The 22,747-nt window shown below is 54.7% G+C and overlaps 1 protein-coding gene across 1 annotated transcript in view; it reads left to right on the top strand.

Moving 5' to 3' along the window:
• The window catches only part of LOC147092886 (girdin-like), a 94,793-nt gene that overhangs the window by 13,254 nt on the left and 58,792 nt on the right, over positions 1-22,747 (top strand). The window contains exons 4-7 of the mRNA XM_085975703.1: positions 7,395-7,464; positions 8,901-8,959; positions 18,836-18,919; positions 19,928-20,068. Coding sequence (XP_085831829.1) covers positions 7,395-7,464; positions 8,901-8,959; positions 18,836-18,919; positions 19,928-20,068 — 354 coding nt within the window. The remainder of the gene's footprint in view (positions 1-7,394; positions 7,465-8,900; positions 8,960-18,835; positions 18,920-19,927; positions 20,069-22,747) is intronic.

Here is a 22,747-nt window from a genome sequence, read left to right as displayed (position 1 = left end):
CCTCCATGGCAAGAACATCCTTCCTCAGATAAGGCGACCAAAACTGCACACAATACTCAAGGTGCGGTCTCACCAAGGCCCTGTACAACTGCAGCAAGACATCCTTGTTCCTGTACTCGAACCCTCTCGCTACGAAGGCCAACATACCATTTGCCTTCTTAACCGCCTGCTGCACCTGCATGCTTACCTTCAGCGACTGGTGCACAAGGACACCCAGGTCTCGTTGCACTTCCCCTTCTCCCAACCTATTGCCGTTCAACAATTTCAGATCATTACCTCGGCCCCTATTATATTTCTATATATTTTTTATCCACATTTTTGGTTTGTGCCTTTTCCTTTTCCCTCTCTCCCACACGGCAACTGTCTCTCACTCTGCCAGCGCATTTCACACTTCATCTCGAGCCATTGTCTGTTTCTTTACCTGTCCTATTACCATCTCGTCTCACCTTGAATATCTCTTAATGTCTCTTCACTTCCCTTTTGTTCTTTCATCCCCTCCCCCATTTCCCAGCCCCCAAACTGCCTTTTAATCTGTTTCATTTCCTGCCTTTTTCTCAGTCCTGACGAAGGGTTTCGACCCGAAGCGTTGACTCTGTTTCTCTCTCCACGGATGTTGCCTGGCCTGCTGAGTTTTTCCAGCGTTTCCTGTTGTTATTTTGGATTTCCAGCATCCGCAGTATTTTGCTATCGTAGACTTGGGGGGGGTTCCAGGTACATAGATCATTAAAATGTCATGAACAGGTACAGCAAATAATCAAAAAGGCTAATGGGATGCCGGCCTTTATATCTGGAGGACTAGAATCCAAGGGGGTAGAAGTTATGCTGCAGCTGTACAAAGCCCTGGTTAGACCACACCTGGAGCACTGGGAGCAGTTCTGGGCACCGCACCTTAGGAAAGATATATTGGCCTTGGAGGGAGTGCAGCGTAGGTTTACCAGAATGATACCCGGACTTCAGGGGTTAAGTTACGAGGAGAGATTACACAAACTAGGGTTGTATTCCCTGGAATTTAGAAGGTTAATATCCTGACCAAAATTTTCAGGTTATTCAGGGGAACAGATAGGGTAGAGAGAGAGAAACTATTTCCGCTGGTTGGGGAGTCTAGGACTAGGGGGCACAGTCTAAAAATTAGAGCCAGACCTTTCAGGAGTGAAGTTAGGAAACACTTCTACACACAAAGGGTGGGAGAAGTTTGGAACTCTCTTCCGCAAACGGCAATTGATGCCGAGGGTCAATTGTTAATTTTAAATCTGAGATTGATAGATTTTTGTTAACTAAAGGTATTAAGGGATACGGGGCAAAGGAGGGGAGATGGAGTTAGGTCGCAGATCAGTCATGATCTCATCGAATGGCGGAACAGGCTGGAGGGGCTGAACGGCCTCCTCCTGCTCCTATGTTCCTGCGACCTCCAACCTCCCCATTTCCAAAATTTCTATAACTAATAAACGAAAGTGTTCCAAGGAAATGGGAAAGACAGCATTAGCGTCAATGCCCCCTGTGAATGTTCCCCCGGGAGTTGCTGGCAACAGTGCCCAGGAGATGAATCTTCAATTCCGGCTCGGTGTGCTTAGGCCCATGGGGGGAGGAGGTTGCCCCCGGCAACGGATGAGAGGACCCCCTAGAGATGTGGGCCTCCGCCCGCAGAGAATCCGCGTCCCTCCTGCGCAATATACAAGTGTGTTGTGTACAGTTTCCGTTCCCCCCCGCCCCCCCCCATTCAGCCCTGGCCGATGCGACTATGGTTCACTCTTAGACCTTTCTGTACCGAGGCCCGGATTTAAGGTGGACTGAGAACAGGCCACTTTATTACTGGTCTATCTGCCCCATCACCAAGACCGCCTCCGTCACATCGCCCGCCTCCGCCCCTTGCCTCAGCTCATCCGCTGCTGAAACCCTCATCCCTGCCTTTGTCACCTCCAGACTTCACTATTCCAACGCACTCCTCCCGCATTCCACCCTCCGTAAACTCGAGCTCATCCCAAACTCTGCTGCCCCCGTGTCCTAACTCGCACCGAGTCCCGTTCGCCCATCACCCGCTGTGCTCGCTGACCTACATTGGCTCCCGGTCCGGCATCACCTCGATTTTAAAATTCTCATTCTTGTTTTCAAATCCCCTCTATGGCCCTCGCCCTCGCCCCTTCTCCCTATCTCGGTAACCTCCCACAACCCTCTGAGATCTCTGCGCTCCTCTAATTCTGGCCTCTTGAGCATCCCCTGATTTCCATCGCTCCACCATTGGCGGCCGTGCCTTCAGCTGCCTGGATCCGAAGCTCTGGAATTCCCTCCCTAAACCTCTCCGCCTCTCTCCTCCTTTAAGACGCTCCTTAAAACCAACCTCTTTGACCCAGCTTTTGGTCACCTGTCCTAATATCTCCTTATGTGACTGGGTCAGATTTTGTCTGATAATCACTCCAGTGAATGCAGGCAGGCTGTTATTTTATGATGGTGATGCTGTTGTTAATCCTGAGCGGTGAGGTCGTAGGTGCTGGTGGAATCCACCCGGCCTGCAGTAGGCCAGCACGTAAGACTCTTGCAGTTTATTTGCAAAGAGCAGGTTGTCAGAAGCGTGACTCACCATTCCCCTTAGTGGTTTTAGTTCCTTTTCTCGCTCTCCCCCCTCCCCCCTTCCTCTCGACACTCGCCACACTTTAGACCGGAACCCCAACGAGTAACGTGCTTTGTTTTATTTTTTTTCCGGTTTCAGCAGGCCAGGGAGGCCTGGTGTCGAGCCCCTCGCTCTGTGCGGGTTGCTGAATTATGTCCCGAGCTCGCTGTCGGCTGAGGAAACCACGCCAGCCGCCTGATTCTCCGCTTCCCTCCTCCCCGCCCCCCCCCCCCCACTCCACCCAACCCCCGCTGCCAAGGGCTCATTCTCGTCTCTCGGGCAGGAGCCTGGGTTGCACCAGCTCCCTCCTCACCCCCACCCCCTGCCCCGCCTCGGGGTTACTGCAATCCCCCGAGGGGGAGGGGAGGCAATTCTACCATGGGAGGTTCGGCCTTTAAATTCATTGAGGAAACCCCCTCACTTGACTCACCTGCTGTGTACGGCAGAGCTCGCTTTGTCCGCCCCCCTCCCCCGGTGTATTTACATCGAGACTACAGCACAGAAACAGGCCATTCGGCCCAACCAGTCCGTGCCGGTGTTTATGCTCCACACGAGCCTCCTCCCCCCACCCCTCCTCATCTCACCCTTTCAGCATAACCTTCTATTCCTTTCTCCCTCATGTGTTTATCCAGCTTCCCCTTAAATGCATCGATACTATTCGCCTCAACCACTCCCTGTGGTGGCGAGTTCCACATTCTCACCACTCTCTGGGTAAAGAAGTTTCTCTTGAATTCCCTATTGGATTTATCAGTGACGATCTTATATTGATGGCCCCTAGTTCTGGTCTCCCTCACAAGTGGAAACATCTTCTCTACGTCTACCCTATCGAACCCTTTCATAATCTTAAAGACCTCGATCAGGTCACCCCTCAGCCTTCTCCTTTCTAGAGAAAAGAGCCCCAGCCTGTTCAATCTTTCCTGATAGTTATAACCTCTCAGTTCTGGTATCATCCTTGTAAATCTTTTTTACATCTTCTCCAGTGCCTCCATAATCCTTTTTATAATATGGCGACCAGAACTGTGCACAGTGCTCCAAGTGTGGTCTAACCAAGGTATATGGAGACCAGGACTGTGCGCAGTGCTCCAAGTGTGGTCTAACCAAGGTATATGGAGACCAGGACTGTGCACAGTGCTCCAAATGTGGTCTAACCAAGGTATATGGAGACCAGAACTGTGCACAGTGCTCCAAGTGTGGTCTAACCAAGGTATATGGAGACCAGGACTGTGCACAGTGCTCCAAGTGTGGTCTAACCAAGGTATATGGAGACCAGGACTGTGCACAGTGCTCCAAGTGTGGTCTAACCGAGGTATATGGAGACCAGGACTGTGCACAGTGCTCCAAGTGTGGTCTAACCGAGGTATATGGAGACCAGGACTGTGCACAGTGCTCCAAGTGTGGTCTAACCGAGGTATATGGAGACCAGGACTGTGCACAGTGCTCCAAGTGTGGTCTAACCGAGGTATATGGAGACCAGGACTGTGCACAGTGCTCCAAGTGTGGTCTAACCGAGGTATATGGAGACCAGGACTGTGCACAGTGCTCCAAGTGTGGTCTAACCGAGGTATATGGAGACCAGGACTGTGTACAGTGCTCCAAGTGTGGTCTAACCGAGGTATATGGAGACTAGAACTGTGCACACTGCTCCAAGTGTGGTCTAACCAAGGTATATGGAGACCAGAACTGTGCACAGTGCTCCAAGTGTGGTCCAACCGAGGTATATGGAGACCAGGACTGTGCACAGTGCTCCAAGTGTGGTCTAACCAAGGTATATGGAGACCAGGACTGTGCACAGTGCTCCAAGTGTGGTCTAACCAAGATTCGACACAAGTTTAACATAACTTCTCTACTTTTCAATTCTATCCCTCCAGAAATAAACCCCAGTGCTAAGTTTGCTTTTTTTTATGGCCTTGCTAACCTGTGTCGTTACTTTTAGTGATTTGTGTATCTACCTCAGAGCCCGCTGCTCCTCTACCCCATTTAGACTCTTATTTTCCAAGCAGTAGGTGGCCTCTTTATTCCTCCTACCTCGCACTTACCTATATTGAAGTTCAGTTGCCATTTACACACCCATTTTGCAAGTTTATTGCTGTCTTCTTGTATTATGTCGCAATTTTCCTCAGTAATAACTATACTCCCCCGCCCCCCAAATTTGGTGTCGTGCGCAAATTTTGAAATTGTACTGCCGATTTCAGAGTCCAAATCGTTTGTGTAAATGGTGAACAGCAGTGGTCCCAGCACCGATCCCTGCGGAACTCCACTTCCCACCTGCCACCAGTCTGAGTAACGACCCTTAACCCCTACTCTCTGGGGGCGATTTTGCCATTGGGGGCGCGTTGGAGGCAGGACTGCCGCTTGTTGGGTTTTAGTCCCGCCTCCATCGACTTGTGGCCAACCCACGCTATTTTCCCTTGATTGACCTTGTTAAGCCCGCCCAGTGGGCTTAGCAGGCCAATTAAGGGGAAGCCGGTTACAGAGCACGTCGGCGCGTGATGTTTCATCTGTCAAAAATGTTTGACAGATGAATTGCCATCGTTTGACAGCCCTGTGTAGCTGTCAAACCCTGACAGTCTCTGTTTGATGAGTCCTTGGGGGGCGATTTTCTGACGTCGGGGGAGGCGGGTTTGGAGGCGGGAAAGGCAGGAAAATCAGATTCAAAGAGATCGGGTTCGGAATCCGCCTCCAACCCGCCTCCGCGGGATTTTGCCGGTGCCGGTTTTGGAGGTCGGGAAACGCTCCTTAAAGGTCCTTAAATGCTCGTTAAGGGCCTCTCTCAGCCTATTTTGAGAGGCCCTCGTGATCTTTCCGGCTTTTTGGCATGATCCACACGCCTCCTAAACCACGCCTGGCGGGTTGACTCGTGGGTGGCCTCCTCACTGCTGCAGGTCTAACAAGACATCGTTTATTGCAGCAAGGATTACGTGCAGGTGCCAGACCTTGGCTATAAAAGGTCTCTGAGCACTTTTAGAAGGCCTTCCGAAGTCGGAGGTGCTGCAGCTTGACTCCATCAACTGTGGGACCTCCTTGGAAGACCCTCTCCCCGCTTGCAATGAGCGCTTCCCCAAAGGAGGCATCTGCAAGCAGCATGGGAACCATTCGTTTTCTTTCTGCATGGACCTCAGATGAGGAGGATCTGGAGGAGGAGGAGGATCTGGAGGAGGAGGAGGAGGAGGAGGAGGAGGAGGATCTGGAGGAGGAGGAGGTGGAGGAGGAGGAGGATCTGGAGGAGGATCTGCTGGAGGATCTGGAGGAGGAGGAGGTCAGAGCGCCGGTGTATCGACCAGTGGCAGCGGCAGCACGCGAGCACATGGCTGCCCGGGATGCAAGGGATGAACTTACCATGGCCAGATTTGCATAGGTTGCCCAAGTTGGCACATGTCCTTGGCTCCATCCTAGGACATCATTGACAATGGACATGACTCTCTGGCCTCCTTTCACTCAGGCCGCCAACCTGACAACGCAAATGTGGCGGTGCCCACAATGTGGAGCTGCCTAAGGCGAAAGAACAGACGGCATAACGCCAACATTCTGGCTTCAAACCATTTTAATGCTTTCCAACAGGGATAGCATTTCATCAATACACAGAAACAGTCTCCCAATTTGCACACAGTTCTGGAGGTTATATCCCTTGCCAGCTGGACCCACACAGCCTTGGCTTCTTTGGCAGGCCTCTTCCTCCGAGATGAGTGGAAGAGCACCTCCCTGCTAGCTGTCACCCCCTCCAACAACATTTGCAACGCCTCATCCGAGAGCCTCGGGTAGGTCCTTGCCTTGGAATTGGACACAGTGGCTTCTCAAAAGATGTTGGAGGTGGTGCAGGAGATGCAGAAATGCTGTGGAATGAGCCAAGGGAGCAAGAAGCCATAAAATCAGACTGGAAAAGTGCTGTCAACAGAGGCGAGCTTCAATCCCGAAACACTAATTGAGCAAGGGCATCCCACACCTCTGAAATCAACATAGAAACATAGAAGATAGGAGCAGGAGGTGGCCATTCGGCCCCTCGAGCCTGCTCCGCCATTCAATGCGATCGTGGCTGATCGTCCAAATTCAGTACCCTGTCCCTGCCTTCTCCCCATATCCCTTGATCCCTTTAGCCTTAATCAAGTGGCCAATCATGGGTTTCAAAAATTTGCGATTTTCCCCATCAGTGGGGGCGTGTTTCAAACCCACCCAAACTGAAACCCGCCTCCATCTTGCCTCCAGTGGGAAAATCGCCCCCCCTTTGTATTCAAGTCTCATCAAACCTCTTTTGTGAGCAGAAATTAGATGGTTGTTGCATTGGAGAATGCAGCAGCCATTTTGCCATCTCTGCCAGTGAGATGCGGGAGTCTCCGCAAACCATCACTTTTCACTCACCTCACACACTCACCTCTCCACACTTGCACCCATCACTCACCTCCACAGCGCACTTTTGCACCCCTCCGACCCCCGCCGACCCACTGCTCGCCTCGCTGACCCTGGCGGGGTTTCCCGACGTCGGGAAGCCCGCGTCTCTGCTGGGTAAATGGGGATAATCCTCTTAACTGCCCGTTAACTACCTGTTAAGTGGCTGTAATCCCCTTCCCGCCTCCAGGATACGGGACCCGGCGCGTGTCGGCGACCCGCCTCCCGGGAAGATGGCACGGAGGCAGGATGGGGGCGGGATGGGTAGCTGCCCGCAGATTCTGCCATTTTCCCGGCAGACCCGCCTCCCCAGGGCTGGCAAGATCGCGCCCTGTTTTATAGCCAGCTTGCTATCCATTCTGCCCCTCCCTCGGTGTATTTAATGCTTCCTCTCATTCTTTGCTAACAGGAGGACCTCCAGCAGCTGATTCTGATGCCCCTCCCCAACGTGCAGCTCCTGGGCCGAGACCCCCTCAGCGGTGAGTGACCTCCGGTTTGGATTAACCTGACTCGACCTGCCCGCCGCGATTCCAGGAGGGGCTCGGTACCCTGGGGTTTAATCGGCCCTTTTTTTTTTGCCCCCCTCCCTCTAATTTCCTTCCCCGCCTGAAGGCACCGCCCGCCCTCCGCAAGTGACCCACTCATTATGCCTGAGCCCGTGCGTTGAGCTCTGGCAGGCTATTCGACCGCGTGGGGCAGCCCGAGCCTGTTCTTCCGCGACCTGAGCGTTGAACAGTGGTCAGGATCGCGGGTCTCGCCCCGTTAACCCAGCCCGAGGGGTGCTGAGGCCAGTTCTCTGGCCCCCACCGGCTCAGTCCAGCAAACTCGTCCAATTCCTAGGGCTTCAGAAACTTGCACATTAATTGAAATTTCCCCACCTCCTCCCGAACGAGGTGTCACCCCTGCGTGGGAGGGCAGACCCAGAAGGAATATCCACCACTGACCTTAACGGGCCGGTCACTGTCCAACACGCAGGCCGCGGATGGACAGGCTCAGGCTGCCCCACTTGGTCGAATAGCCTGCCAGCACTCACTGCCCAGGTTCACACATGAAAGGTTCTGTAATTCTGGACGGAGTTGGCGTGTCCCGGTACAGGGTCAGCGTGCTGCTCTCTGGGGATGGCGCCCTCCTGTCTGGGGTCCATCCGACTCCTGTCTGGGCCGGTCTCCCTCCTGTCTGGGGCCGGTCTCCCTCCTGTCTGGGGCTCGGTCTCCCTCCTGTCTGGGTCGGTCTCCCTCCTGTCTGGGGCCGGTCTCCCTCCTGTCTGGGGCCGGTCTCCCTCCTGTCTGGGGCCGGTCTCCCTCCTGTCTGGGGCCGGTCTCCCTCCTGTCTGGGGCCGGTCTCCCTCCTGTCTGGGGCCGGTCTCCCTCCTGTCTGGGTCCGGTCTCCCTCCTGTCTGGGTCCGGTCTCCCTCCTGTCTGGCGCTCGGTCTCCCTCCTGTCTGGGGCCGGTCTCCCTCCTGTCTGGGGCCGGTCTCCCTCCTGTCTGGCGCTCGGTCTCCCTCCTGTCTGGGGCTCGGTCTCCCTCCTGTCTGGGGCTCGGTCTCCCTCCTGTCTGGGGCTCGGTCTCCCTCCTGTCTGGGGCTCGGTCTCCCTCCTGTCTGGGGCTCGGTCTCCCTCCTGTCTGGCGCTCGGTCTCCCTCCTGTCTGGCGCTCGGTCTCCCTCCTGTCTGGGGCTCGGTCTCCCTCCTGTCTGGGGCTCGGTCTCCCTCCTGTCTGGGGCTCGGTCTCCCTCCTGTCTGGGGCTCGGTCTCCCTCCTGTCTGGGGCTCGGTCTCCCTCCTGTCTGGGGCTCGGTCTCCCTCCTGTCTGGGGCTCGGTCTCCCTCCTGTCTGGGGCTCGGTCTCCGTCCTGTCTGGATCTGTTTGCCGGCACTGTGTTTTTTACTGATGACAGATCCTCCCCTTTCTGTTTCAGACGCGGGGCTCCAGGAGGTGAGGAAGGTGCTGCTCCTCTTGTTGGGCTGTGCAGTGCAGGTACGCCTCCCATCCACTGTCCCGTCCTGGGCGAGGGGGACAAGCTCTTGTGACTGGGATTGCGAAGTGTGGGCCTCTCATCCTTCAAACCTGGGCCCAATCCCAGCCTGGGCAGAAGTGACTGCTGGGAAAATCGGTTCATTCAACATTCCGGCACAGAAAGAGGCCAAACATTCTCTTACGTCTCTGCCCATGTTCCTCTCCACATGAGCCACCCAGTCTAATCCCTCTCACTCCCGACACCCTTTAATATCCCACCCAGTCTAATCCCACTCTCCCCCTCACTCCCGACACCCTTTAATATCCCACCCAGTCTAATCCCACTCTCCCGCTCACTCCCCGCACCCTTTAATATCCCACCCAGTCTAATCCCACTCTCCCGCTCACTCCCCGCACCCTTTAATATCCCACCCAGTCTAATCCCACTCTCCCGCTCACTCCCCGCACCCTTTAATATTCCACCCAGTCTAATCCCACTCTCCCCCTCCCTCCCCGTACCCTTTAATATCCCACCCAGTCTAATCCCACTCTCCCCCTCACTCCCCATACCCTTTAATATCCCACCCAGTCTAATCCCACTCTCCCGCTCACTCCCCGCACCCTTTAATATCCCACCCAGTCTAATCCCACTCTCCCGCTCACTCCCCGTCCCATTTAATATCCCACCCAGTCTAATCCCACTCTCCCCCTCCCCATACCCTTTAATATCCCACCCAGTCTAATCCCACTCTCCCGCTCACTCCCCGCACCCTTTAATATTCCACCCAGTCTAATCCCACTCTCCCCCTCCCTCCCCGTACCCTTTAATATCCCACCCAGTCTAATCCCACTCTCCCCCTCACTCCCCATACCCTTTAATATCCCACCCAGTCTAATCCCACTCTCCCGCTCACTCCCCGCACCCTTTAATATCCCACCCAGTCTAATCCCACTCTCCCGCTCACTCCCCGTACCCTTTAATATCCCACCCAGTCTAATCCCACTCTCCCGCTCACTCCCCGCACCCTTTAATATCCCACCCAGTCTAATCCCACTCTCCCGCTCACTCCCCGTACCCTTTAATATCCCACCCAGTCTAATCACACTCTCCCCCTCACTCCCCGTACCCTTTAATATCCCACCCAGTCTAATCCCACTCTCCCCCTCACTCCCCGTACCCTTTAATATCCCACCCAGTCTAATCCCACTCTCCCGCTCACTCCCCGTACCCTTTAATATCCCACCCAGTCTAATCCCACTCTCCCGCTCACTCCCCGCACCCTTTAATATCCCACCCAGTCTAATCCCGCTCTCCCCCTCACTCCCCGCACCCTTTAATATCCCACCCAGTCTAATCCCACTCTCCCGCTCACTCCCCGCACCCTTTAATATCCCACCCAGTCTAATCCCACTCTCCCGCTCACTCCCCGTCCCATTTAATATCCCACCCAGTCTAATCCCACTCTCCCCCTCACTCCCCATACCCTTTAATATCCCACCCAGTCTAATCCCACTCTCCCGCTCACTCCCCGCACCCTTTAATATCCCACCCAGTCTAATCCCACTCTTCCGCTCACTCCCCGTACCCTTTTAATATCCCACCCAGTCTAATCCCACTCTCCCGCTCACTCCCCGCCCCTTTAATATCCCACCCAGTCTAATCCCACTCTCCCGCTCACTCCCCGCCCCTTTAATATCCCACCCAGTCTAATCCCACTCTTCCGCTCACTCCCCGCACCCTTTAATATCCCACCCAGTCTAATCCCGCTCTCCCCCTCACTCCCCGCACCCTTTAATATCCCACCCAGTCTAATCCCACTCTCCCGCTCACTCCCCGCACCCTTTAATATCCCACCCAGTCTAATCCCACTCTCCCGCTCACTCCCCGTCCCATTTAATATCCCACCCAGTCTAATCCCACTCTCCCCCTCACTCCCCATACCCTTTAATATCCCACCCAGTCTAATCCCACTCTCCCGCTCACTCCCCGCACCCTTTAATATTCCACCCAGTCTAATCCCACTCTCCCCCTCCCTCCCCGTACCCTTTAATATCCCACCCAGTCTAATCCCACTCTCCCCCTCACTCCCCATACCCTTTAATATCCCACCCAGTCTAATCCCACTCTCCCGCTCACTCCCCGCACCCTTTAATATCCCACCCAGTCTAATCCAACTCTCCCGCTCACTCCCCGTACCCTTTAATATCCCACCCAGTCTAATCCCACTCTCCCGCTCACTCCCCGCACCCTTTAATATCCCACCCAGTCTAATCCCACTCTCCCGCTCACTCCCCGTACCCTTTAATATCCCACCCAGTCTAATCACACTCTCCCCCTCACTCCCCGTACCCTTTAATATCCCACCCAGTCTAATCCCACTCTCCCGCTCACTCCCCGCACCCTTTAATATCCCACCCAGTCTAATCCCACTCTCCCGCTCACTCCCCGTCCCATTTAATATCCCACCCAGTCTAATCCCACTCTCCCCCTCACTCCCCATACCCTTTAATATCCCACCCAGTCTAATCCCACTCTCCCGCTCACTCCCCGCACCCTTTAATATCCCACCCAGTCTAATCCCACTCTTCCGCTCACTCCCCGTACCCTTTTAATATCCCACCCAGTCTAATCCCACTCTCCCGCTCACTCCCCGCCCCTTTAATATCCCACCCAGTCTAATCCCACTCTCCCGCTCACTCCCCGCCCCTTTAATATCCCACCCAGTCTAATCCCACTCTTCCGCTCACTCCCCGCACCCTTTAATAACCCACCCAGTCTAATCCCGCTCTCCCCCTCACTCCCCGCACCCTTTAATATCCCACCCAGTCTAATCCCACTCTCCCGCTCACTCCCCGCACCCTTTAATATCCCACCCAGTCTAATCCCACTCTCCCGCTCACTCCCCGTCCCATTTAATATCCCACCCAGTCTAATCCCACTCTCCCCCTCACTCCCTATACCCTTTAATATCCCACCCAGTCTAATCCCACTCTCCCGCTCACTCCCCGCACCCTTTAATATTCCACCCAGTCTAATCCCACTCTCCCCCTCCCTCCCCGTACCCTTTAATATCCCACCCAGTCTAATCCCACTCTCCCGCTCACTCCCCGCCCCTTTAATATCCCACCCAGTTTAATCCCACTCTTCCGCTCACTCCCCGCACCCTTTAATATCCCACCCAGTCTAATCCCGCTCTCCCCCTCACTCCCCGCACCCTTTAATATCCCACCCAGTCTAATCCCACTCTCCCGCTCACTCCCCGCACCCTTTAATATCCCACCCAGTCTAATCCCACTCTCCCGCTCACTCCCCGCACCCTTTAATATTCCACCCAGTCTAATCCCACTCTCCCCCTCCCTCCCCGTACCCTTTAATATCCCACCCAGTCTAATCCCACTCTCCCCCTCACTCCCCATACCCTTTAATATCCCACCCAGTCTAATCCCACTCTCCCGCTCACTCCCCGCACCCTTTAATATCCCACCCAGTCTAATCCCACTCTCCCGCTCACTCCCCGTCCCATTTAATATCCCACCCAGTCTAATCCCACTCTCCCCCTCACTCCCCATACCCTTTAATATCCCACCCAGTCTAATCCCACTCTCCCGCTCACTCCCCGCACCCATTAATATTCCACCCAGTCTAATCCCACTCTCCCCCTCCCTCCCCGTACCCTTTAATATCCCACCCAGTCTAATCCCACTCTCCCCCTCACTCCCCATACCCTTTAATATCCCACCCAGTCTAATCCCACTCTCCCGCTCACTCCCCGCACCCTTTAATATCCCACCCAGTCTAATCCCACTCTCCCGCTCACTCCCCGTACCCTTTAATATCCCACCCAGTCTAATCCCACTCTCCCGCTCACTCCCCGCACCCTTTAATATCCCACCCAGTCTAATCCCACTCTCCCGCTCACTCCCCGTACCCTTTAATATCCCACCCAGTCTAATCACACTCTCCCCCTCACTCCCCGTACCCTTTAATATCCCACCCAGTCTAATCCCACTCTCCCCCTCACTCCCCGTACCCTTTAATATCCCACCCAGTCTAATCCCACTCTCCCCCTCACTCCCCGTACCCTTTAATATCCCACCCAGTCTAATCCCACTCTGCCCCTCACTCCCCGTACCCTTTAATATCCCACCCAGTCTAATCCCACTCTCCCCCTCACTCCCCGTACCCTTTAATATCCCACCCAGTCTAATCCCACTCTCCCGCTCACTCCCCATACCCTTTAATATCCCACCCAGTCTAATCCCACTCTCCCCCTCACTCCCCGTACCCTTTAATATCCCACCCAGTCTAATCCCACTCTCCCCCTCACTCCCCGTACCCTTTAATATCCCACCCAGTCTAATCCCACTCTCCCGCTCACTCCCCGCACCCTTTAATATCCCACCCAGTCTAATCCCACTCTCCCGCTCACTCCCCGTACCCTTTAATATCCCACCCAGTCTAATCCCACTCTCCCCCTCACTCCCCGCACCCTTTAGTATCCCACCCAGTCTAATCCCACTCTCCCGCTCACTCCCCGTACCCTTTAATAGACCACCCAGTCTAATCCCACTCTCCCCCTCACTCCTCGCACCCTTTAATATCCCACCCAGTCTAATCCCACTCTCCCGCTCACTCCCCGCACCCTTTAATATCCCACCCAGTCTAATCCCACTCTCCCCCTCACTCCCCGCACCCTTGAATATCCCACCCAGTCTAATCCCACTCTCCCCCTCACTCCCCGTACCCTTCAATATCCCACCCAGTCTAATCCCACTCTCCCACTCACTCCCCGCACCCTTTAATATCGCACCCAGTCTAATCCCACTCTCCCCCTCGCTCCCCGTACCCTTTAATATCTCACCCAGTCTAATCCCACTCTCCCCCTCACTCCCCGTACCCTTTAATATCCCACCCAGTCTAATCCCACTCTCCCGCTCACTCCCCGCCCCTTTAATATCCCACCCAGTCTAATCCCACTCTCCAGCTCACTCCCCGTACCCTTTAATATCCCACCCAGTCTAATCCCACTCTCCCCCTAACTCCCCGCACCCTTTAATATCCCACCCAGTCTAATCCCACTCTCCCGCTCACTCCCCGCACCCTTTAATATCCCACCCAGTCTAATCCCACTCTCCCCCTCACTCCCCGCACCCTTTAATATCCCACCCAGTCTAATCCCACTCTCCCCCTAACTCCCCGCACCCTTTAATATCCCACCCAGTCTAATCCCACTCTCCCGCTCACTCCCCGAACCCTTTAATATCCCACCCAGTCTAATCCCACTCTCCCGCTCACTCCCCGTACCCTTTAATATCCCACCCAGTCTAATCCCACTCTTCCGCTCACTCCCCGTACCCTTTTAATATCCCACCCAGTCTAATCCCACTCTCCCGCTCACTCCCCGCCCCTTTAATATCCCACCCAGTCTAATCCCACTCTCCCGCTCACTCCCCGCCCCTTTAATATCCCACCCAGTCTAATCCCACTCTTCCGCTCACTCCCCGCACCCTTTAATATCCCACCCAGTCTAATCCCGCTCTCCCCCTCACTCCCCGCACCCTTTAATATCCCACCCAGTCTAATCCCACTCTCCCGCTCACTCCCCGTACCCTTTAATATCCCACCCAGTCTAATCCCACTCTCCCCCTCACTCCCCGTACCCTTTAATATCCCACCCAGTCTAATCCCACTCTTCCGCTCACTCCCCATACCCTTTAATAGCCCACCCAGTCTAATCCCACTCTCCCCCTCACTCCCCGTACCCTTTAATATCCCACCCAGTCTAATCCCACTCTTCCGCTCACTCCCCATACCCTTTAATATCCCACCCAGTCTAATCCCACTCTTCCGCTCACTCCCCGCACCCTTTAATATCCCACCCAGTCTAATCCCACTCTCCCGCTCACTCCCCGTACCCTTTAATATCCCACCCAGTCTAATCCCACTCTTCCGCTCACTCCCCGTACCCTTTAATATCCCACCCAGTCTAATCCCACACTCCCCGTACCCTTTAATATCCCACCCAGTCTAATCCCACTCTCCCCCACACGCCCCGTACCCTTTAATATCCCACCCAGTCTAATCCCACTCTCCCCCTCACTCCCCACACCCTTTAATATCCCACCCAGTCTAATCCCACTCTCCCGCTCACTCCCCGCCCCTTTAATATCCCACCCAGTCTAATCCCACTCTCCCCCTCACCCTTTAATATCCCACCCAGTCTAATCCCACTCTCCCCCTCACTCCCAACACCCTTTAATATCCCACCCAGTCTAATCCCACTCTCCCGCTCACTCCCCGCCCCTTTAATATCCCACCCAGTCTAATCCCACTCTCCCCCTCACTCCCCACACCCTTTAATATCCCACCCAGTCTAATCCCACTCTCCCTCTCACTCCCCGTACCCTTTAATATCCCACCCAGTCTAATCCCACTCTCCCCCTCACTCCCAACACCCTTTAATATCCCACCCAGTCTAATCCCACTCTCCCGCTCACTCCCCGCCCCTTTAATATGCCACCCAGTCTAACCCCACTCTCCCCCTCACTCCCCACACCCTTTAATATCCCACCCAGTCTAATCCCACTCTCCCTCTCACTCCCCGTACCCTTTAATATCCCACCCAGTCTAATCCCACTCTCCCCCTCACTCCCAACACCCTTTAATATCCCACCCAGTCTAATCCCACTCTCCCGCTCACTCCGCGCCCCCTTTAATATCCCACCCAGTCTAATCCCACTCTCCCGCTCACTCCCCGCACCCTTTAATATCCCACCCAGCCTAATCTCAGTCTCCCCCTCACTCCCCGTACCCTTTAATATCCCACCGAGTCTAATCCCACTCTCCTGCTTACTCCCCGTACCATTTAATATCCCACCCAGTCTAATCCCACTCTCCCCCTCACTCCCCGCACCATTTAATATCCCACCCAGTCTAATCCCACTCTCCCCCTCACTCCCCGCACCCTTTAATATTTCTCTTTTTCAAGCAACTAATTCCCTTTTTTGAAGAATATATAGACTCCGCGGGTTGTGACCGAGAAAGGATCCCTTCGGTATTTTGTGTGCACGCGTGTGTTCAAACCCAATAGAAATGGGTCAAGGAATGAGCCAAATGGAGTGTCAGCCAGTCTTCAGTAAATGAGCGGCTCGGCGCCCACACTGAACGGCTGTCGCTGGGCGCGAGTTTAACGTGACTTGTCTATCACAGGGCGGTGGTGTGACGGCCCCTTAGAGTGAAGTGCTGTCGCCTGTCGCTTTGTGAGCATTTATAACCCTGGGTACAAGGAGTTTATACAAGTCAAGGTTAACCCTTTCAGCAATTGTTGTCTCAATGCCTGAGAGTTACACAGTATTTACAGCACAGAAACAGGCCATTCAGCCCAACTGGACTATGCCAGTGTTTATGCTCCACATGAGCCTCCTCCCGCCCCTCTTCATCCCACCCCGTCATAAGAACATAAGAAATAGGAGCAGGAGCAGGAGCAGGCCATTCGGCCCTTCGAGTCTGCTCCGCCATTCAATGAGATCATGGCTGATCTTCTGCCTCAACTCCATTCACCAGCCGTATCGCCATATCCCTTGATGCCCTTACTAGTCAGAAATCTATCGACTTCTGTTTTGAATATACCCAATGACTGGGCCTCCACAGCCCTCTGGGGTAGAGAATTCCAAAGATTCACCACCCTCTGTGTGAAGAAATTTCTTCTCATTCTCAGTCCTGAATGGCCTACCCTTTATCCTGAGGCTGTGGCCCCTGGTTCCAGACTCCCCAGCCAAGGGAAACATTCTCCCAGCATCCACCCTATCAAGCCCTGTAATAATTTTGTATGCTTCAATGAGATCCCCCTCTCATTCTTCTGAATTCAAGAGAATACAGGCCTAGTTTACTCAATCTCTTCTCATACGACAGTCCCGCCATCCCAGGAATCAATCTCGTGAACCTTCGCTGCACTCCCTCTATGGCAAGTATATCCTTCCTTAGGTAAGGAGACCAAAATTGTACACGGTACTCCAGGTGTGGTCTCACCAGGGCCCTATATAATTGGAGTAAGACTTCTTTACTCCTGTACTCAAATCCTCTTGTAATGAAGGCCAGCATATCCTTCTATTCCTTTCTCCCTCATGTGTTTATCCAGCTTCCCCTTAAATGCATCGATACTATTCGCCTCAACCACTCCCTGTGGTAGCGAGTTCCACATTCTCACCACTCTCTGGGTAAAGAAGTTTCTCCTGAATTCCCTATTGGATTTATTAGTGACGATCTTATATTGATGGCCCCTAGTTCTGGTCTCCCCCACAAGGGGAAACATCGTCTCTACGTCGACCCTATCGAACCCTTTCATAATCTTGCTGACCTCGATCAGGTCACCCCTCAGCCTTCTCCTTTCTGGAGAAAAGAGCCCCGGCCTGTTCAGCCTTTCCTGATAGTTATAACCTCTCAGTTCTGGTACCATTCTAGTAAATCTTAATTGCACCTTCCCCAATGCCTCGATGTCCTTTTTCGTGCTCCGGTTAGCCAGGATTCCTTCCATACTCGCTGACGTCGCCCCCCTGCCACCCCCCTCACCGTGTGACAGGAAGTAAATCCGATGTCAGCAGGGAGTCTGTGATAAACGCCTGACTTTTCACGTGTTACAGATAAACAAAGCACAGTGTCTCCTGTTTCCTGCAAAGTTTCGATGGCCAAAATTTCTATTAAAAAAAAGTGTCACAAGTAAAATATTTTCTGACATCCCCACCACAACTCGCTGTGTAAATTTTAAAAATAAAATTCTCCTCATCTCCCCCTCTGGTTCTTTTACCAGTTATCTTCAATCTGTGTCCTCTGGTTACCGACCCTCCTGCCACTGGAAACACTTTCTCCTTATTTACTCTTTCAACACCCTTCATAATTTTGAACGCCTCTATTAAATCTCCCCTTAACCTTCTCTGCTCTAAGGAGAACAACCCCAGCTTCTCCAGTCTCTCCACGTGACTGAAGTCCCTCATCCCCTGATACCATTCTGGTAAATCTCCTCCGCACCCTCTCCAAGGCCCTGACATCCTTCCCAAAGTGCGGGGCCCAGGATTGGGGCCTAACTAGTGTTTTATAAACGTTTAGCATAACATCCTTGCTTTTGTACGCTATGTCTATATTAATGAAGCCCAGGATCCCATATGCTAATTTTTTATCAGCTGTGACTGAGTGGGTAGCACTCTCAGCTCTGAGTCAGAAGGTTGTGGGTTCAAGTCCCACTCCAGAGACTTGAGCACAAAAATCCAGGCTGACACTCTGAGTGGCAGTACTGAGGGAGTGCCGCACTGTTGGAGGGGCGGTACTGAGGGAGTGCCGCACTGTCGGAGGGGCAGTACTGAGGGAGTGCCGCACTGTCGGAGGGGCAGTACTGAGGTACTGAGGGAGCACCGCACTGTCGGAGGGACGGTACTGAGGGAGCACCGCACTGTCGGAGGGGCGGTACTGAGGGAGCGCCGCACTGTCGGAGGGGCAGTACTGAGGGAGCACTGCAGTGTCGGAGGGAGCACTGCAGTGTTGGAGGGGCAGTACTGAGGAAGCGATGCACTGTCAGAGGGGCGGTACTGAGGGAGCGTCGCACAGTCGGAGGGGCAGTATTGAGGGAGCGCCGCACTGTCGGAGGGGCAGTACTGAGGGAGCGCCGCACTGTCGGAGGGGCAGTACTGAGGGAGCGCCGCACTGTCGGAGGGGCGGTACTGAGGGAGCGCCGCACTGTCGGAGGGGCAGTACTGAGGGAGCGCCGCACTGTCGGAGGGGCAGTACTGAGGGAGCGCTGCACTGTCGGAGGGGCGGTACTGAGGGAGCGCCGCACTGTCGGAGGGGCGGTACCGAGGGAGAAAGACCCGGGAATGTGCCTCTAAAACTCTTGCCTTCTGTTGCAGTGCGAGGGGAAGGAAGAACTCATTGAGCAAATCCAGACACTGGACTTAGACACTCAGGCATCGATCGCCGGTCACATCCAGGAGGTAAGAGACTGAGGCCATTCCAAGCGCGTGGCGCTGGCTTGTTATTCCCTCAGGATTCAATCTCGGTTTCCCCGCATCGAACAAATGGCGCAACTAAAACCGGACCAGCTTGCGCTGCCGCGGGTGTCTGGGTGGGTGGTCGCGTGGTCTCGGCGCCCCCTGGGGGGAGAGTGAGGTTTCAATCGGTCGGAGTTCCCTGCTCCTGATCGCTGTCTAGTGACTGGTGCTGGGGAAGTGTGCGAGTGCGTGCGCGCACCGCCAAGTTCTCCTCCGAGTCACACATACCATCCCGGCTTGGAAATATATCGGCCGTTCCTTCATCATCGCTGGGCCAGAATCCAGGAACTCCCTCCCTAACAGCACTGTGGGAGCACCTTCACCACACGGACTGCAGCGGTTCAAGAAGGCGGCTCACCTCCACCTTCTCAAGGGGCAACTAGGGGATGGGCAATAAATGCTGGGCCTCGCCAGCGACGCCCACATCACGAGAATTAATTTTTTGAAAAGGGCAGGTTGGGCCGATACTCATTGGAGTTTAGAAGAATGAGAGGTGATCTTATTGAAACATAAGACACTTAGGGGGCTCGACAAGGTAGATGCAGAGAGGATGTTTCCCCTCGTGGGGAAATCTAGAACTCAGGGGGCATAGTTTCAGAATAAAGGGTCGCCCTTTTAGAACTGAGATGAGGAGGAATTTCTTCTCTCAGAGGGTCGTGAATCTATGGAATTCTCTGCCCCAGAGAGCTGTGGAGGCTGGGTCATTAAATACATTTAAGGTGGAGATAGACAGAATTTTGCAAGATAAGGGAGTGAAGGGTTATGGGGAGCGGGCAGGGAAGTGGCTTTGAGCCCAAGATCAGCCATGATCTTATTGAATGGCGGAGCAGGCTCGAGGGGCCAAGTGGCCTATTCCTGCTCCTATTTCTTATGTTGTTATCTCAGACTAAGTTGTTGGGGCCTCTGGGTCTCTCCTGTCCTCAAACATTCTGCCGTTCCCCCCGCTTCCAGATGACTCAAGACCAGCAGAACATTGTGCCTCTTCACTGGCCTGACATGTGCTCCGTCTCCCTCGACGACCTGGAACTCCTCTTCCGGAACATGGCCTACCACCTGAAGGACTTGGCCAACCAGAGGGATGAGAACATGGAGGTAAGGCGGCTCTCTTCAGTAACAAAAACCGACTCCGTGCCGGCCGTGGACCGGTGGGTAGCACTCTCGCCTCTGAGTCAGGAGTTCGTGGGTTGTCTCTGTCACCTCCTCCAGTCCCGACAACCCTCCGAGATCTCTGCGCTCCTCCAATTCTGGCCTCTCGTTCAACCCCCACTTCCATCGCTCCCCCATTGGCGGCCGTGCCTTCAGCTGCCTGGGCCCTAAGCTCTGGAATTCCCTCCCTAAACCTCTCCGCCTCTCTCTCCTCCTTTAAGACCCTCCTTAAAACCGACCTCTTTGACCAAGCTTTTGGTCACCTGTCCTAATATCTCCTAATGTGGCTCGGTGTCAAATTGTTTGATAATCGCTCCTGTGAAGCACCTTGGGACGTTTTACTACGTTAAAGGTGCTGTATGAGTCGTTTTTCAACTCCAACTCCAGTGGCTTGAGTCCCACAATCCAGGCCGACGCTGCCAGTGCAGTACTGAGGGAGCGCCGCACTGTCGGAGGGGCGGTACTGAGGGAGCGCCGCACTGTCGGAGGGGCAGTACTGAGGGAGCGCCGCACTGTCGGAGGGGGCGGTACTGAGGGAGCGCCGCACTGTCGGAGGGGCGGTACTGAGGGAGCGCCGCACTGTCGGAGGGGCAGTACTGAGGTAGCGCCGCACTGTCGGAGGGGCAGTACTGAGGGAGCGCCGCACTGTCGGAGGGGCGGTACTGAGGGAGCGCCGCACTGTCGGAGGGGCAGTACTGAGGGAGCGCCGCACTGTCGGAGGGGCGGTACTGAGGGAGCGCCGCACTGTCGGAGGGGCGGTACTGAGGGAGCGCCGCACTGTCGGAGGGGCAGTACTGAGGGAGCGCCGCACTGTCGGAGGGGCAGTACTGAGGGAGCGCCGCACTGTCGGAGGGGCAGTACTGAGGGAGCGCCACACTGTCGGTGGGGCAGTACTGAGGGAGCGCCGCACTGTCGGAGGGGCGGTACTGAGGGAGCGCCACACTGTCGGAGGGGCGGTACTGAGGGAGCGCCGCACTGTCGGAGGGGCAGTACTGAGGGGGCACTGCACTGTCGGAGGGGCAGTACTGAGGGAGTGCCGCACTGTCGGAGGGGCAGTACTGAGGGAGCGCCACACTGTCGGAGGGGCGGTACTGAGGGAGCGCCGCACTGTCGGTGGGGCAGTACTGAGGGAGCGCTGCACTGTCGGAGGTGCCGTCTTTCAGATGAGACGTTAAACCGAGGCCCCATCTGCCCTCTCTGGTGGATGTAAAAGATCCAACAGCCACTATTGGAAGAAGAGCAGGGGGAGTTCTCCCCGCTGTCCTGGGGCCAATATTTATCCGTCAGCCAACACCTATAAACAGATGATCTGGTCATTATCACATTGCTGTTTGTGGGAGCTTGCTGTGCGCAAATTGGGTGCTGCGTTTCCTACATTACAACAGTGACCACACTTCAAAAAGTACTTCATTGGCTGTAAAGCGCTTTGGGACGTCCTGAGGTGGTGAAAGGCGCTGGAGAAATGGGAGTTTGTTCTTTCTGATGCGCCTGAATGAGGGCTGATGTCCCACCCCACATTCTGTGATGAGTTAGCTGTTTTCAGCCGGAGGGGGATGGCGGCGGCGGTAAGGAGGGCCGCAGATGGTCTTAGTACCCCCGAGTTTGTGGGGGGCACGGCGGTCGGCGGGGCGGGGGAGCTCCCTGACGTAAGAAAACTACGAGGCACTTGGTCTAAGCGTTAAACAAAGCTTTAATCAACTGTTTTACAACATGGAGGTCTAGTTGCGTCCTTCACTAGTTCCTGTTAAGAATGTCCTGCGCAAGCTGGGCCCGTGCCCGAGTATTTATACTCTCCCTGGACAGCGCCATCCGCAGGCCGCTCAGTATTATTTCATAAGTCTTTCTTTCAAGAATGACTGATTCATGTCACTCCCCGTCCTGATCACTGTCTGATGGCCCCTGCCAGACACATTGTGCGAGGACAGGACCACATCCAGGCCGGGCTGGAGGGCCACGTGAAGCCCGCTCGGATGCTCTGCCCGCAGTCCCGCCGACACCCGCCACGGTCGTTGGGTTGAGCATCGACAGGCTATCCGGCAACCGGGGGGGCACCACGGCCGAGCCGACTCCTATCCTCGCCCCGGGGATATGGAGCTCCGGATTGACCAGGAGGGACCGAGGCCTGCTTTAGGGGCCCTACCACCACTCCAGACTGGGGATCGGGCCCTGCGAGCTGGCTAGTCTGTACGTCTCAGTCCCTCGCTGGGGTCTGGCCTGCAGCTGATGTTGCAACCAGTCTCGATTTCAACATGGGGCGGGATGTGAGGAGGAGAAATAAGTTAATTCTGAGTAGTCATTAGCTGATTGCGTCAATTATGAAACCCTCTCTTTCTCCTTTCCTTCCCTGTAGTTGCTGTTGCTCAATGATGGGGGAGGCAATGGGTACTGGCTCTCGCTGGAGTATTACATTCATTGAGCCCAGTCACGAGCACTCAACAGCCCTTTACACAGCAAGTCCGTCCAACACTTGACTCCTGCTCCCACATCTCAGAGTTTCTTCTCTCACACTCCAGCACGGCATCTAATAAAAACCAGCAAGTCTTCTCTCATCTCCAGTCTACAGTCAATTCAATTCAATTCAATTCGCTTTATTGGCATGACAAGGTACATCTTATGTTGCCAAAG

The sequence above is a fragment of the Somniosus microcephalus genome, unplaced genomic scaffold (assembly GCF_052327205.1).
Source record: "Somniosus microcephalus isolate GS21.2 unplaced genomic scaffold, FLI_Smic_1.0 unresolved_chr2, whole genome shotgun sequence".
In the NCBI taxonomy this organism is placed as follows: Eukaryota; Metazoa; Chordata; class Chondrichthyes; order Squaliformes; family Somniosidae; genus Somniosus; species Somniosus microcephalus.
This window is presented reverse-complemented; position numbering and strand designations above follow the sequence as displayed.